Below are 14,405 nucleotides of genomic sequence, written 5' to 3'. Positions count from 1 at the left end.
CCGCATATGCACACAGGTAAAAAAATGTTAACAAATTAAAAAAATTCACATGTAAAATCTACACAACCTAAAAGTATACCACAAAACTGCAGGGATTCCTGTTAAAACATGTCCAATTTATTGGCGCTGCACACTAGAACCCAACCTAAAGTTCTTATGGAAGTCACTGATCCCACACAGGTGAATTGGAGCGGCATACCCAAACCCCAAAGGGGACAAGGTGACAACACTCTGTTGCCTTCCCCTCATGCCCCCATAAAGGGCAGACTCACACGTGGCAGATTCATTGCATTTTCATGCATGTGAATGGTTGCGGTTCCTGCAGCACACCCATGGCTTTCTGCGAGCTTAAAGGGGTACTTCTTTATGGAAAACCTTTATTTATTTATTTATTTATTTACTTTTAAATCAACTGGTCCCAGAAAGTTAAACAGATTTGTAAATTACTTCTATTTAAAAATCTTAATCCTTCTAGTACTTATGAGCTGCTGTATACTACACAGGAAGTTCTTTTCTTTTTGAACTTCTTTTCTGTCTGTGCATGGTGCTCTTTGCTGACACCTCTGTCCATGTCAGGAACTGTCCAGAGCAGGAGAGGTTTGCCATGGTGAATTGTTCCTGCTCCGACATGGACAGAGGTGTCAGCAGAGAGCACTGTGGACAGACAGAAAAGAAATTCAAAAAGAAAAGAACTCCCTCTGTATTATACAGCAGCTGATAAGTATTGGAAGGATTAAAGGGGTATTCCAGGAACAATTTTTTTTTATATATATATCAACTGGCTCCAGAAAGTTAAACAGATTTGTAAAATACTTCTATTAAAAATATTTAATCCTTTCAACAATTATCAGCTGCTGAAGTTGAGTTGTTCTTTTCTGTCTGGCAACAGTGCTCTCTGCTGACATCTCTGCTTGTCTTGGGAACTGCACAGAGTAGAAGAGGTTTGCTATGCAGATTTGCTTCTACTCTGGACAGTTCCCGACAGGTGTCATCAGAGAGCACTTAGACAGAAAAGAACAACTCAACTTCAGCAGCTCATAAGTACTGAAAGGATTAAGATTTTTTAATAGAAGTAATTTACAAATCTGTTTAACTTTCTGGAGCCAGTTGATATATATTCAAAAAAAGTTTTTTCCTGGATAACCCCTTTATGATTTTTAAATAGAAGTTATTTACAAATTTGTTTAACTTTCTGGTACCAGTTGATTTAAAGGGGTACTCCGGTGCTTAGACATCTTATCCCCTATCCAAAGGATAGGTGATAAGATGCCTGATCACAGGAGTTCCGCCGCTGGGGACCCCCGTGATCTTGCATGCGGCACCCCGTTTGTAATCAGTCCCCGGAGCGTGTTCGCTCCGGGACTGATTACCGGCGACTACAGGGCGGCATGTGAAGTCGCGCCTCCGCTCCCGTGTGACGTCACGCTCCGCCCCTCAATGCAAGCCTACGGGTGGGAGCATGACAGCCCCCTCCCGTAGGCTTCCATTGAGGGGCGGAGCGTGACATCACACGGGGGCGGGGGCGTGACGTCATGTTTTCCACCGGAGTACCCCTTTAAATGAAAACAATGGCAAAAAATCTGCAACGTTTGAATATACCCCTAACAGTATATAGTTGACCCTATAGAATTCATCCCCTTTGTGAAATCTATAAAAACCAGCACCAGATGTCACCAGTAGAAACCAGACTGCATTTGTGTAATGCAACTTAAAAAAAATTAATTAAATTAGTTGGGAGTTTTTAAAAGCTTAAGGTTGAGTTCACACATAGTATTTATGGTCGGTATTTTATTTATTTTTTGCCGAAATCAGGAATGGAACCTGATTGGATGGAAACTATAACAACAAGATTGGCACCTTTTCTGTCTTTTGGACCCACTATTGGTTTTGGCTATGAATACTGACCCAATTGTGCAAACTGACTTACAGATAGACAGATAGAAAGACATCTGCTGCATATATCTTAAAGTTAACCTGCAGATCCCAGCCAATAAATAATACAAAGTCATATAATATAATCCTAATAGATCGATATAAGATCTATATAAATAATTAAGAATATAACACATTCTATTACTATATTTGGGAAGGTTACATTTTGTTTAGTAATTTTGGAGCTAAATAAACTAGAATTACTTTGGTCTGGAGATGCCATGGTGGAGACAATGATGGGTGGTCCAGTCCGTCTGGTTACTTTCTGGTACGGAGAGTGGAGAGAGGGCTGACTGGTTATATTAGGTGGAGGCAAGCTCAGTGAGGTCTCCAGATGGCTCCCCTGTTTGCGTAGTGGTTGTGGGCTGCAGTGTGGGCTGTGCACCGGAGAGGTGGGTGGGAGGCGCTCTCTCTTCATCAGCTCCATGGGCACAGTGTAGCTTGTAGGGTAAGCCGTCTTTGGGCCAGTGTTAACATTGGTGTGTACAACAGTCATAGGGATGCCAGACTGAGCAGGGTAGGCGGGAGCAGGTCGAGGGTGCACAGGAATAGAGTAAGCTGCAGTTTGCATGTACTGTGGATTTTGGACACCCATTCCACAAGTTGGGTAGCTGGCAGTTTCCAACAGGTGCTGGGATGGGGCACTAGATGGTCGGCGGTTTAGTTCTGCCAATCGAGGCGAAACTGGCTGCAAAGACAAGGAATGTGGTGGATTAGGAGCCCCATCCATTATAGGACCATTAAAAGGCTGTGCATTGAAATCGCCACGCATAAGATCCCCACGATGACTGAAGCTGTTGGATCGAGCTCGGGATCTCAGAGAATTGCTTTTCTGTTGATCTTGTCTCAGCATCTGCAGATCTGTCCTGTAGCTCTTGATAAGGCCAGAAAGCAATCTTGCCTGGCCAAGATTAGCAGCTACTGATTTAATGTCGTGTTCTTCCATGACGGCCAATGAACTGGGCGTGTCAAAGCCTTGCTGTATTAAAGCGCTAATAGTATTTTCAGAGAGGCCTTCATTTCGCAAGACCGCAAGGAACTCCATATCCACAGCCCTCTTCAGTTCAGATCCAGAGAGTGACATAGGAATTTGGGTATGAGATGGAGCTATGGAGTTATCATAGGTATCATAAGCCATCTTTGCACCGATGTTCTCTCTTGCTGAGCCATGATAACCACGATTTGCTGAAATAGATGAAGTCCCCAGTGTGCCATCCATAGCAGCAGATTCACTGGGCTCCACCACAAGGCAGGTAGGAGCTGCTTGCCTCCCTGTCGAGGGATCAATGGTTCTTTCCATCATCTCATTATAGAGCTGTCTACTGGGGAACGTGGATGCCTCTGAGCCATACCTGGGGTTGGGTGTTTCTATGGTATACCTGGCAGGAGAAGAATCACGACTCCTTGAACGCTGTCCCTCGGTGATGACTCTCCCTGTAGGATCTCTATACATGCGACCCACTTCTTGTGGGTGATAGGGACGTTGTGGAGTCTGATCCCAGGCTGCCCGGCTTGTGGGGGGCACATAAGTGTGTCCTGCACGATTAAGCATTGGGTCTCTATAATATCGAGGATCCTCCAGGGATCTGCCTGGCAAAGAAGACTCATTATAATAATCGTGAGTGTGCACAGATCCACGCCCAGACATTGCCACCTGTCTCTCGTAGGGATTGCTGAAGTCTGGAACAGAGTTATTCCTTACTGGCCTGTGATCCTGATGCACTAAGTGACCTTGCTGACCTCGGATATAAGCGTCTGGGTAGGAAGAAGCGTCCGCCTTTATCTCCGAGCTGCCTGGCACGATAATATCGCGGGATCTGCTCCTTGGCAGCTTGTAGAAAGCTTCCTCTCCGTTGTAGGTCAGAGAATTGTTTATGCCGGCTGCTCTGTTATATCCTGATGAGATGTCTCCCTCCCAGCTGCCTTCATACCAACCTGCAGCATCCCAGCTACGAGAACGGCTGATGTTTGTATGCTTGCTTGGAACTGGCATTGGAAAAAAAAAACCTCTCGGCTTAGATACTGTGCTAGAGGAGGAGGCAAGGAATCCTCTCAGTTAAAATCTTCTGTTACACGTATATAAAAAAAAACCCTACACACAATAAAACAGACGTAGCTGCACCTGAGCTCTCTGGAGGCACAAACAGAAACAGGCGGCTTGAGTTACAAAAGTATCGGCTGAATTATTAATCCCAGGTAATAGAAGATGACACAGTACAACACCCCGTAGATAGTGGTTTCAGCAGGCTTCAGGCACAGACTGGGTACCCGCAACTAATCCTCCCAGCTTTGCCTGGATGTGGAGGGCACATTTTATTTGTATGGAAAACTGTGTGCAGATTAGAAAACCTGCAAAGCCCTAATCCTGTGTGACAGAGTGGGCCCAGCAAGAGACCCTCCCAGCATCGCAGTAGACTGCTGATCTCAGACACCCCTGACTGCTGTGTCTATCATGTCAGAATCCCAGACACAGGGATGGGGGGAAAATAGAAAATAAAACATCTCAGCTCCGACTAAATCTCACCTATGAAAGCGTCATCCAGCCTGGGGAAGGATTTAATAACTGCACAATACAACGCTGGGCGGCTTTTCACTATGAGATTTGGGGATTGAGAAAAAACACTGATGAACGCTGACAAGCTGAGCAGAATCTGCAGTAGAGGAAGGACTGTAACATCACGAGGCACAACCTCATCTTCATCTGTCAGCTCTAATAATATACAGTGTATAATGTGTACAATAAATGCAACAAACATGGCCCTGAGTGAAGATTTACTGATCCAAAAAGTAAAACATAGGAGTTTCAGATGTAACGACCCATTCACACACGACAATCCACAATAAGAAAATCTACAGTCTATAGCAGGGTAGGACAAATTCTGGGAAGATGACATTTTTCCAGCTGTTATGTTCTACATTCGGATTCCTCCCTCTTGGTATTACATAAGATAGATAGGTAGGTAGATAGACAGATACAGTAATATGAGATAAATAGATAGATACCGTAATATGAGATAAATAGACAGATACAGTAATATGAGATAAATAGATAGATACCGTAATATGAGATAAATAGACAGATACAGTAATATGAGATAGATAGATAGATATATACAGTAATATGAGATAGATAGATAGATAGATATAGTAATATGAGATAAATAGATGTAGATGGTAGATAGATACAGTAATATGAGATAAATAGATACTAGATATTAGATAGATAGATGGATATGAGAGATAGATAGATATGAGATAGATATGTGCTGGGGTGGTGGAGATACATCGACGACATCTTCCTCATCTGGTCCGGAAACGTGAACCAACTACATGCCTTTCACAAGTTTCTGAATGACATACATCCAAATATTCAGTTTACACTAACACACTTGACAACAGCAGTCCAATTTCTAGACACTCTTGTAAGCATAAATGGCTACTGTCTAACAACTGATCTGTACGTCAAGCCTACAGATAGTAACTCAATATTGAGGTACGACAGCCAACACCCTAAACACATGCTCAATTCACTACCAACCAGCCAGATGTTAAGGGCTAAGAGGATAATCAGCTCTGAGGAGAAGTTGGAGCCAGCTCTTACCAAGATGGCTTCCAACTTCATGGAGCGTGGTTACCCTCGAAATCTTGTTGATCAATGTAAACAAAAGGTTTTACATATGGACAAGGATGTGATTCACATAAGACAGAAGAGTGATTACCCTCCACGCATTGCTTTTGTTTCCACCTTCTCTGGCGTCTCAGGGAGGATGGCAGGTGTGCTTAGGAGACACTGGCATATCCTAAGAGACGGATATGAGAAGATTACAGAATTTACATCTCCCCCTATAATGTCTTATCGAAGATCAGGAAACCTGAGAGACCGTCTGGTGAGAGCAGACATGTCACTACAGGGTCCCAGACAAGGCTATATCACGAGCGCAAATTATGGATCTTTTCCTTGTAGGTCGTGCATCAATTGCCCCTTGATGCACAGGGAATACATTTACTACCCTACAACTGGGCAAGAATATCTAATCAAACACTACTTAACATGCAATTCCACATATGTACTATATGTCCTGTGGTGCCCCTGCAGACTCCTATATGTGGGAGAAACAACCTGGGATTTCAAGACAAGAATGAATCACCACCGCTACACTATTAGGAAAAAGAGACATGACCTTCCGGTAGCGAAACATTTTGATGAACTTGGACACACCGAAAAAGATCTTCGCTTTATGTTGCTAGACCACATTCCCCCACTGAAGAAAGGTGGGGATCGTGTGAGTCTTTTAAAAAGGAGGGAACTCAGGTGGATTTATACCTTAAATTCCCTGAAACCTGCAGGTCTAAATACTGAATATAAAATTAGCCATAAAATCTGTAACCCTTGATAGAATGTGTACACCTTATGTAGACAAGATGCACTAGGATGCCTCTGTAAACTCTGATGTATGATTTGGTTCTTTAATATTTCGAGTGTGTCATCACGTTTTTTTACTTTCCGTAGATGGAGATTGAGAATGGCGCATGCAGAACCACACCGGACATGGGAAACGCTTTTGAGGGATAGCTTTACTTTTATTATTATTATTTTTTTCATGCTGCTATAATATCAAACCTAATCTGAACATCTGGGATACCTGAGCATCCTTCGACCCTGGAAAACAAGTGTACAGCTACAAGCAAAGATGGGCAAGTGGACACCCGGATGACCCTATCAAGTATGAGCGAACCGGTGTACTGTCACCCGGGCGGGTAACCGCTCGGATTGACACAAATCGGGCAAGTCTGACGGAACGGGTCCCCGCTCTGCGACAAGCGTTCCTGATTATGGGTACATCCCCACCCCCACGATGCGCTGGCATAACCAGTCTGCACGAACACTTGTTATGACACTAAACAGAAGGGCACTGTCAGGTCCCAAGATGGCGCACATCCTAATAGGATTTTAAGTTCACACGCGTGCTTTTTTGTTTACCTATGTCACTTCCGGTTGGGTCCGGAAATGGTGCAGACACCATTGCATTGCATCCTGCAAGGCGCGCTGCGTGTTCCGGTGGGCGATACATGTGCCAAAGCTCCTCCTCCCAGGAAGGTACACTCATTGGGGGAGATTTATCAAAACCTGTGCAGAGGAAAAGTTGCCCAGTTGCCCATAGCAACCAATTAGATGGGCAACTGGGCAACTTTTCCTCTCCACAGGTTTTGATAAATCTCCCCCATTATGTATATCACTTGCACTTTTATTATGAACGTTATGTAAACGGACTGTTGCTGTGGTGTATTTTCACTGATGTTTTAATTTCATATACGGCAGGCATCTTATGTATATGTGGTGATTGTTACATGTCCTGTAGCCTATGATCATACTGTCACTGAACTGTTTTTTTCCTTAAATGGTAAACATGTCACTTCACTACCTGTATATTATAAAGACACTACATTGTGTACTAGTCACTGCTTGACAAAGGCCGTGTGAGATAGCTGAAACGTCGCAATCTCTGATGTTTTGGTGAATAAAAGCCACACATTATTCATGGATTCCTTGAGTACTGCTGTTTTTCTGCATAGATAGATAGATAGATATGAGATAGATAGATATGAGATAGATAGATATGAGATAGACAAATAGATATAAGATAGATAGATAGATATGAGATAGATAGATATGAGATAGACAGATATGAGATAGACAAATAGATATAAGATAGATAGATATAAGATTGATAGATATGAGATAGATAGATATGAGATAGATAGATATAAGATAGATAGATATGAGATAGATAGATATGAGATAGATAGATATGAGATAGATAGATATGAGATAGATAGATATGAGATAGATAGATATAAGATAGATAGATATAAGATAGATAGATATATGATAGATAGATATGAGATAGATAGATATGAGATAGATAGATAGATAGATAGGAGATAGATAGATATAAAAACAAAGACTGCTGCAGTACTTAATGATAATGTAAAAACAGGTGGTTTTATTCCACTTTCAAATACAGAGACATGTCTCTGCCTTTATTTTTGGATTTGCATTTGGGCCTTTGACAAGGGCCATCTGGACTGCGTACACCAGCTTACTCCTGAAACTTCATGTGCTGCTCTTCCCATTGCTTGATAGATAGATAGATAGATAGATAGATAGATAGATCACTTCTGAGCGACTGGAGGTATTTCAATTAAATTTGGTGCACATGTATCTTATATATCAAATGAAAATATAGTAGACTTTAGGGATGTCACAATACCAATCTCCACAGCCTGAGTGTAAAACAGCAGAGCCAAGAAAGTTAAATCATACTTTACCATTACATAGGTCTGGTAAAAGGGTGTTTAAAACTCCCAGGCAATCTCCGCAGACAGAGAGTAATGCAATCAGGAGATGTACCGGAAGTCCCATAAAAATCTATGGGACTTCAGATACATCTCCTGATTGCATTCCTCCCGGCCTGTGGAGATTGTCCAGGAGTTTAACAACTTGCTGTAAGACCAACGTCATAGTAAAGTATGATTTAACTGTCCAGCAGGCAGGTGCAGAGAATAGTGCGAGGGCAGGATGAAGGGACAAGGGACGTTGGAGAGAGAAGATTTATTGAAGGCTCAAAAAAGAGTGCAGGGGGAGACAAGACATCAGTGCGGGGACAAGGAGTGGGCATGGCAGCGCTGCTGCAGTGAGGAGTGCAGGAAGGATGAGCAGCGTATTACTCCTGGGGCTTCAGCTTTTTTTGGTTGCTCTTCCTCTTCCACACGGTTTAGAAGGAAGGCCGGGTAACACCAGGTACTCAGCTAGTTAACAATATAGTAGGGAACAGTATTAAAACACATGTAACCTTTTCCATACCCCAAAATGCCTGGAGCAGTCCCATACCAGAGAATGATTGCAGCATCCCTCATATCTGCCCATACAGTCATTGCTGTAAATGTTGGCACCCCTGAAATTTTTCTAGAAAATTAAGTATTTCTCACAGAAAAGTATTGCAGTAACATATGTTTTGCTATACACATTCTCTTTGTGTGTATTGGAACTAAACCAAAAAAGAAAGGGAAAAAAAAGCAAATTGGACATAATGTCACCAAACTCCAAAAATGCACTGGACAAAATTATTGGCACCCTTTCAAAATTGTGGAAAAATAAGAATGTTTCAAGCATGTGATGCTCCTTTAAATGGGTACTCCGGTGGAAAACATTTTTTTTTAAATCAACTGGTGCCAGAAAGTTAAAAAGATTTGTAAATTACTTCTATTAAAAAATCTTTATCCTTCCAGTACATTTTAGCAGCTATATGCTACAGAGGAAATTATTTTCTTTTTGAATTTCTTTTTTTGTCTTTTCCACAGTGCTTTCTGCTGACACCTGATGCCCATATCAGGAACTGTCCAGAGCAGGAGAAAATCCTCATAGCAAACCTATGCTACTCTGGACAGTTCCTGACACAGACAGAGGTGTCAGCAGAGAGCACTGTGGACAAGACAAAAAAGAGATCTAGGTTTGCCTTTGTTCACAGTGCACAACATTATCAAGAAGTTTGCAACCCATGGCACTGTAGCTAATCTCCCTGGGCGTGAACAGAAGAGAAAAATTTATGAAAGGTGTCACCGCAGGATAGTAAGGATGGTGGATAAGCAGCCCCAAACAAGTTCCAAAGATATTCAAGCTGTCTTGCAGGCATCAGTGTCATCGCGGACTATCCATCGACATTTAAATGAAATGAAACGCTATGGCAGGAGACCCAGGAGGACCCCACTGCTGACACAGAGACATAAAAAAGCAAGACTACATTTTGCCAAAATAAACTTGAGTAAGCCAAAATCCTTCTGGGAAAACGTCTTGTGGACAGATGTGACCAAGACAGAACTTTTTGGTAACGCACATCATTCTACTGTTTATTGACAATGGAATGAGGTCTACAAAGAAAAGAACACAGTACCTACTGTGAAATATGGCAGAGGTTCAATGATGTTTTGGGGTTGTTTTGCTGCCTCTGGCACTGGGTGCCTTGAATGTGTACAAGGCATCATGAAATCTGAGGATTACCAACGGATTTTGGGTCGCACTGTACAGCCCAGTGTCAGAAAGCTGGGTTTGCTTCCGAGATCTTGGGTCTTCCAGCAGGACAATGACCCCAAACATACATCAAAAATCACCCAGAAATGGATGGCAATAAAGCTCTGGAGAGGTCTGAAGTGGCAGCAATGAGTCCAGATCTAAATCCCATTGAACACCTGTGGAGAGATCTTAAAATTGCTGTTGGGAAAAGGCGCCTTTCAATAAGAGAGACCTGGAGCAGTTTGCAAAGGAAGAGAGGTCAAACATTCCGGCTGAGAGGTGTAAGAAGCTTATTGATGGTTATAGGAAGTGACTAATTTCAGTTATTTTTCCCAAAGGGTGAGCAACCAAATATTAAGTTAAGGGTCCCAATAATTTTGTCCAGCCCATTTTTGGAGTTTGGTGACATTATGTCCAATTTGCTTTTTTTCCTCCCTTTTTTGGTTTAGTTCCAATACACACAAAGGGAATAAACATGTGTATTGCAAAACATGTGTTACTGCAATCCTTTTCTGTGAGAAATACTTAATCTTCTAGAAAAATCTCAGAGGTTTTATGGCCATGACTGTATATGTAGCAACCTATGGCCCTGGGGTTACAGTGCCACAAAGTAAGGTATGTGTGTAGACACTGATGTCTGACTATGAATGAATAAAGAGCATGTATAACATTTCCTGCCTCACTGATCTAGTATTTAGGAGGCTGAAGGAAGCCATGCCACCTGAAGAGCCAAATCCATTTACACCTAAATGCATCCTTAACATAATGAATTTCCTCATCCAGCTTGTCACTACTCGAACCAGCGGCTTATTCCTGCCCATCACACTAACTCACACTGACCTTAATCCCTTCAGGATCACGCGGTAATCCCCAAATCTATATGCAGAGGACAAATCTACGGCACGGAGGCACCAGGGTGTAATTGCTTCCAAAACAGGAAGTTACTGTATCCCTGACGAAATATTTGCCATTTCAGGGCCGGAGAATGTCTCTGTGTTTCAGCGGTTGCGGCCCTTGCCCTGAAGCCCATACAGTGCAGAACTTTATCATTGTGGGGATATGTGAAGAGAGCAGATGTGCCTCTTATTAGCTCTCCATGTTGGGATTAGGCAGGATTTAACCGATTCATGGCTGTTTAACCCTTTACCCCATGGGGCACAGCAAATGGCTGTTATGTAAGAACTCCTGTGGTAACCAAGCTTCTTCTTCAACTACTACAGGATTAAAAATAATGGAAGCTAAATAACCTCCTACATAGGAAACCAGCAATAAAGGAGCTTTTGGGAAGGGACGTCATTCAGGAAGTCATAATAGGAAGGCTGGGAAGACAGCAGTAAGGTTTATATCTGGGTACCCTACACCTACACCCTTAAAGAGTATCTCTCATGATCTTATAAAATGTTATAATCCTCCCAGGTCTCTGCCTCCATCATGATAAACCACCCCCTGCCTTTATTTTTATTATTTCTTAATTCTCTACCTTGATATTTCTCTGTATTTTCTGCTCAGTCTCAGTCAGATTCACAGACTGGGAAGGGGCGTTCCCCAGCAGGCGTGACATCATCTGAAGCCATACAGGGGAGAACTTCCTCCCTCTCTCTGCTACACATAGCCCAGAGCAGTTCAGTATGAGATGAGCTATGATTGGCTAAGGCTGCACACGGGGGAAAATGTGCTCTGGACAAGTAGGAAGACACCTAGTGGCAGCTTTTTCAAACACAAATAAAACATAGAAAACTTCTTTTTTTTTTTTTTTTTTTTTAAACAAAGTAAATTAGAAAGATTTTTTATTTACCATATTGAGTGCAATAGCAAACATTTGTTTTAATGAGAGTGCCCATTTAACAGTATACATTCATTGGCCACTATATTAGGTACACCTTGCTATTACAGGGTTGGATCCTTTTTGCCTTCATTTTTTGTACAAGGTTCTGGAAACATTCCTCAAAGATTTTGTTCCATATGGGCATGATGACATCACAACGTTCTTCCATATGGGCATGATGACATCACAAAGTTATTCCATATGGACATGATGACATCACAACGTTCTTCCATATGGGCATGATGACATCACAGCGTTCTTCCATATGGGCATGATGACATCACAAAGTTCTTCCATATGGACATGATGACCTCATACAGTTGCTGCAGATTTGTCGGCTGCACATCCATGATGAGAATCTCCTGTTTTGCCACATCTCAAAGGTGATCTATTATGATCTGGTGACTGTGGAGGCCATTGGAGTCCAGCTACATCATTGTCCTGAATGTGATGTAACATTATGCATTATCCTGCTGGTATATCATGTATCATGAGATGACTGGTCCACTGTGGTCATAATAGGATGGACATGGTCAGCAAAAATACCCAAGTAAGCTGTTGTGTTTATACCATGATTAATTGGTACTAAGGGGCCAAAATTGTGCCAAGAAAATGTCCCCCCCCATACAGGATGGATCCATGCTTTTATGATGTTTACGCCAAATTCTGACCCTGCCATCTGAATATCGCATCAGACCAGACAATGTTCTTCCATTGTCCAGTTTTAGTGAGCCTGTGCAAATTGTAGCCTCAGTTTCCTGTTCTTAGCTGACAGGAATAGCTTGTGTGGTTTTCTGCTGCTGTAGCCCATCTGCTTCAAGGTTGGACATGTTGTGCGTTCAGAGATGTATTCTGCATACCTTGGTTGGCAACTGTGTTATTTGAGTTACTGTTGCCTTTCTCTTAACTCAAACTATTCCCCCATTCTCCTCTGATCTCTAACATCAGCAAGGCCTTTGCCCACACAACTGACACTCACTGGATATTTTTTCTTTTTTGGACCATTTTCAGTAAACGCTAGACATAGTTGTGCGTGAAAATCCCAGAAGATGATCAGTTTCTGAACTACTCAGATGTTCAAAGTCACTTAAAGGAGGAATCCAGCAAAAATGTACTTAAAGGGGTACTCCGGTGGAAAACAATTATTATTATTTTTTTAATCAACTGGTGCCAGAAAGTTAAACAGATTTGTAAATTGCTTCTATTTAAAAATCTTAATCCTTCCAGTACTTATCAGCTGCTGTATGCTCCACAAGAAATTATTTTCTTTTTGAATTTATTTTCTGTCTGACCACAGTGCTCTCTGTTGACACCTCTGTCCATGTCAGGAAATGTCCGGAGCAGGAGAAAATCCCCATAGGAAACATATCCTGCTCTGGACAGTTTCTGACATGGACAGAGGTGTCAGCAGAGAGCACTGTGGTAAGACAGAAGAGAAATTCAAACAGAAAAGAACTACCTCTAGAGCATACAGCAGCTGATAAGTACTAGAAGAATTAAGATTTTTAAATAGAAGTAATTTAGAAATCTGTTTAACTTTCTGGAACCAGTTGATTAAAGAAAAAAATCCACAGTACCCCTTTAAATGATCCCCTATCCATAGGATAGGGATAAGTAGATGATCGCAGGATGTCTGACCACTGGTACCCCACGGGATGTCCAAAACAGCATGCACTCCTTTGATTTCTATGGGATTGCTGAAAAGACCCGAGTAAGCACTCATGCATCATTGGCGCTACCATAGAAATGAATGGAGCTCGTGCCATCTACCGGTAGACAACAAGCGCTTCTCCTGTGGATAAGGTATAAGTTAATTGTTGCTGGAGTTTTCCTTTAAAGGAGAAGTATCACGTACAAAAACGTATCCCTTATCTGCTGGAGATGGCGTGGGTCTGGTTGCTGCCCCCCCCCCATCTCCAGTATGTGGCTCAGAGATGTACATGAATAAATGACAGGTTATCCTAGAATTTTTCACACAACCTTTCTATCAATCCACTCAGCTCCTCCCGCTCTATATTATGAAGGCTGCATTTTCAGTATGACAGGTTCCTTTTAAAATTCAGTTTCACTATAGTAACTCCATGGATTATTTGGATTATTCTGTATGTCTCCTGCAGATTCAGTGTGTACATCATAAATCCTGTCTGTCGCTGCATCTGCTCCACACCACATGGTCTTGTGTAAGATCCTCCTACGCCTAGGAGTAAAGGATATGGTGGAATAGTATAGGACTGACGGCCATGCTCCAAGAAGCCAAATATCTCTCCAAATAGAAGTAATGGATTAAAATTGGACTTCAGTCAGAAAGACGTCTTTCTTTACCAGAATATGGCACAGAAGACGAGAGTTACTTATAAGCTGGTGCTCACTATACTGTAGCTTCATGCTGGTAGGAAGGTGTTTTTGTTTGTTTTTTTAAATCAGAAATTTTTATTGAACTTTTCGCAATATGCAAACTAGGGCTGCACGATATGGGAAAAATGTGCGATTGCGATTTTGGGCCTAAATATTACGATTGTGATATGCGATGCAATATAATAAAAAAAATGGTGAAATCCCCCCATTTCATGTCCAATC

The 14,405-nt window shown here is 42.0% G+C and overlaps 1 protein-coding gene across 2 annotated transcripts in view; it reads right to left on the bottom strand.

The window, feature by feature from the left end:
* Window positions 1–4,894, bottom strand: part of CTBP2 (C-terminal binding protein 2) — a 49,898-nt gene extending 45,004 nt beyond the window's left edge. Inside the window, exon 1 of one of the 2 annotated variants that reach the window (XM_056529047.1) lies at window positions 2,137–4,894. In XM_056529047.1, coding sequence (XP_056385022.1) covers window positions 2,137–3,925 — 1,789 coding nt within the window. In that variant the 5' untranslated portion in view covers window positions 3,926–4,894. The remainder of the gene's footprint in view (window positions 1–2,136) is intronic. The other variant, XM_056529048.1, reaches the window with a different exon arrangement.
* Between the last annotated feature and the right edge of the window lie 9,511 nt (window positions 4,895–14,405).

This window comes from Hyla sarda, chromosome 7 (genome assembly GCF_029499605.1).
Source record: "Hyla sarda isolate aHylSar1 chromosome 7, aHylSar1.hap1, whole genome shotgun sequence".
In the NCBI taxonomy this organism is placed as follows: Eukaryota; Metazoa; Chordata; class Amphibia; order Anura; family Hylidae; genus Hyla; species Hyla sarda.
Note: the sequence above shows the minus strand (reverse complement) of the source record. Positions and strands in the feature narration are given on the sequence as shown.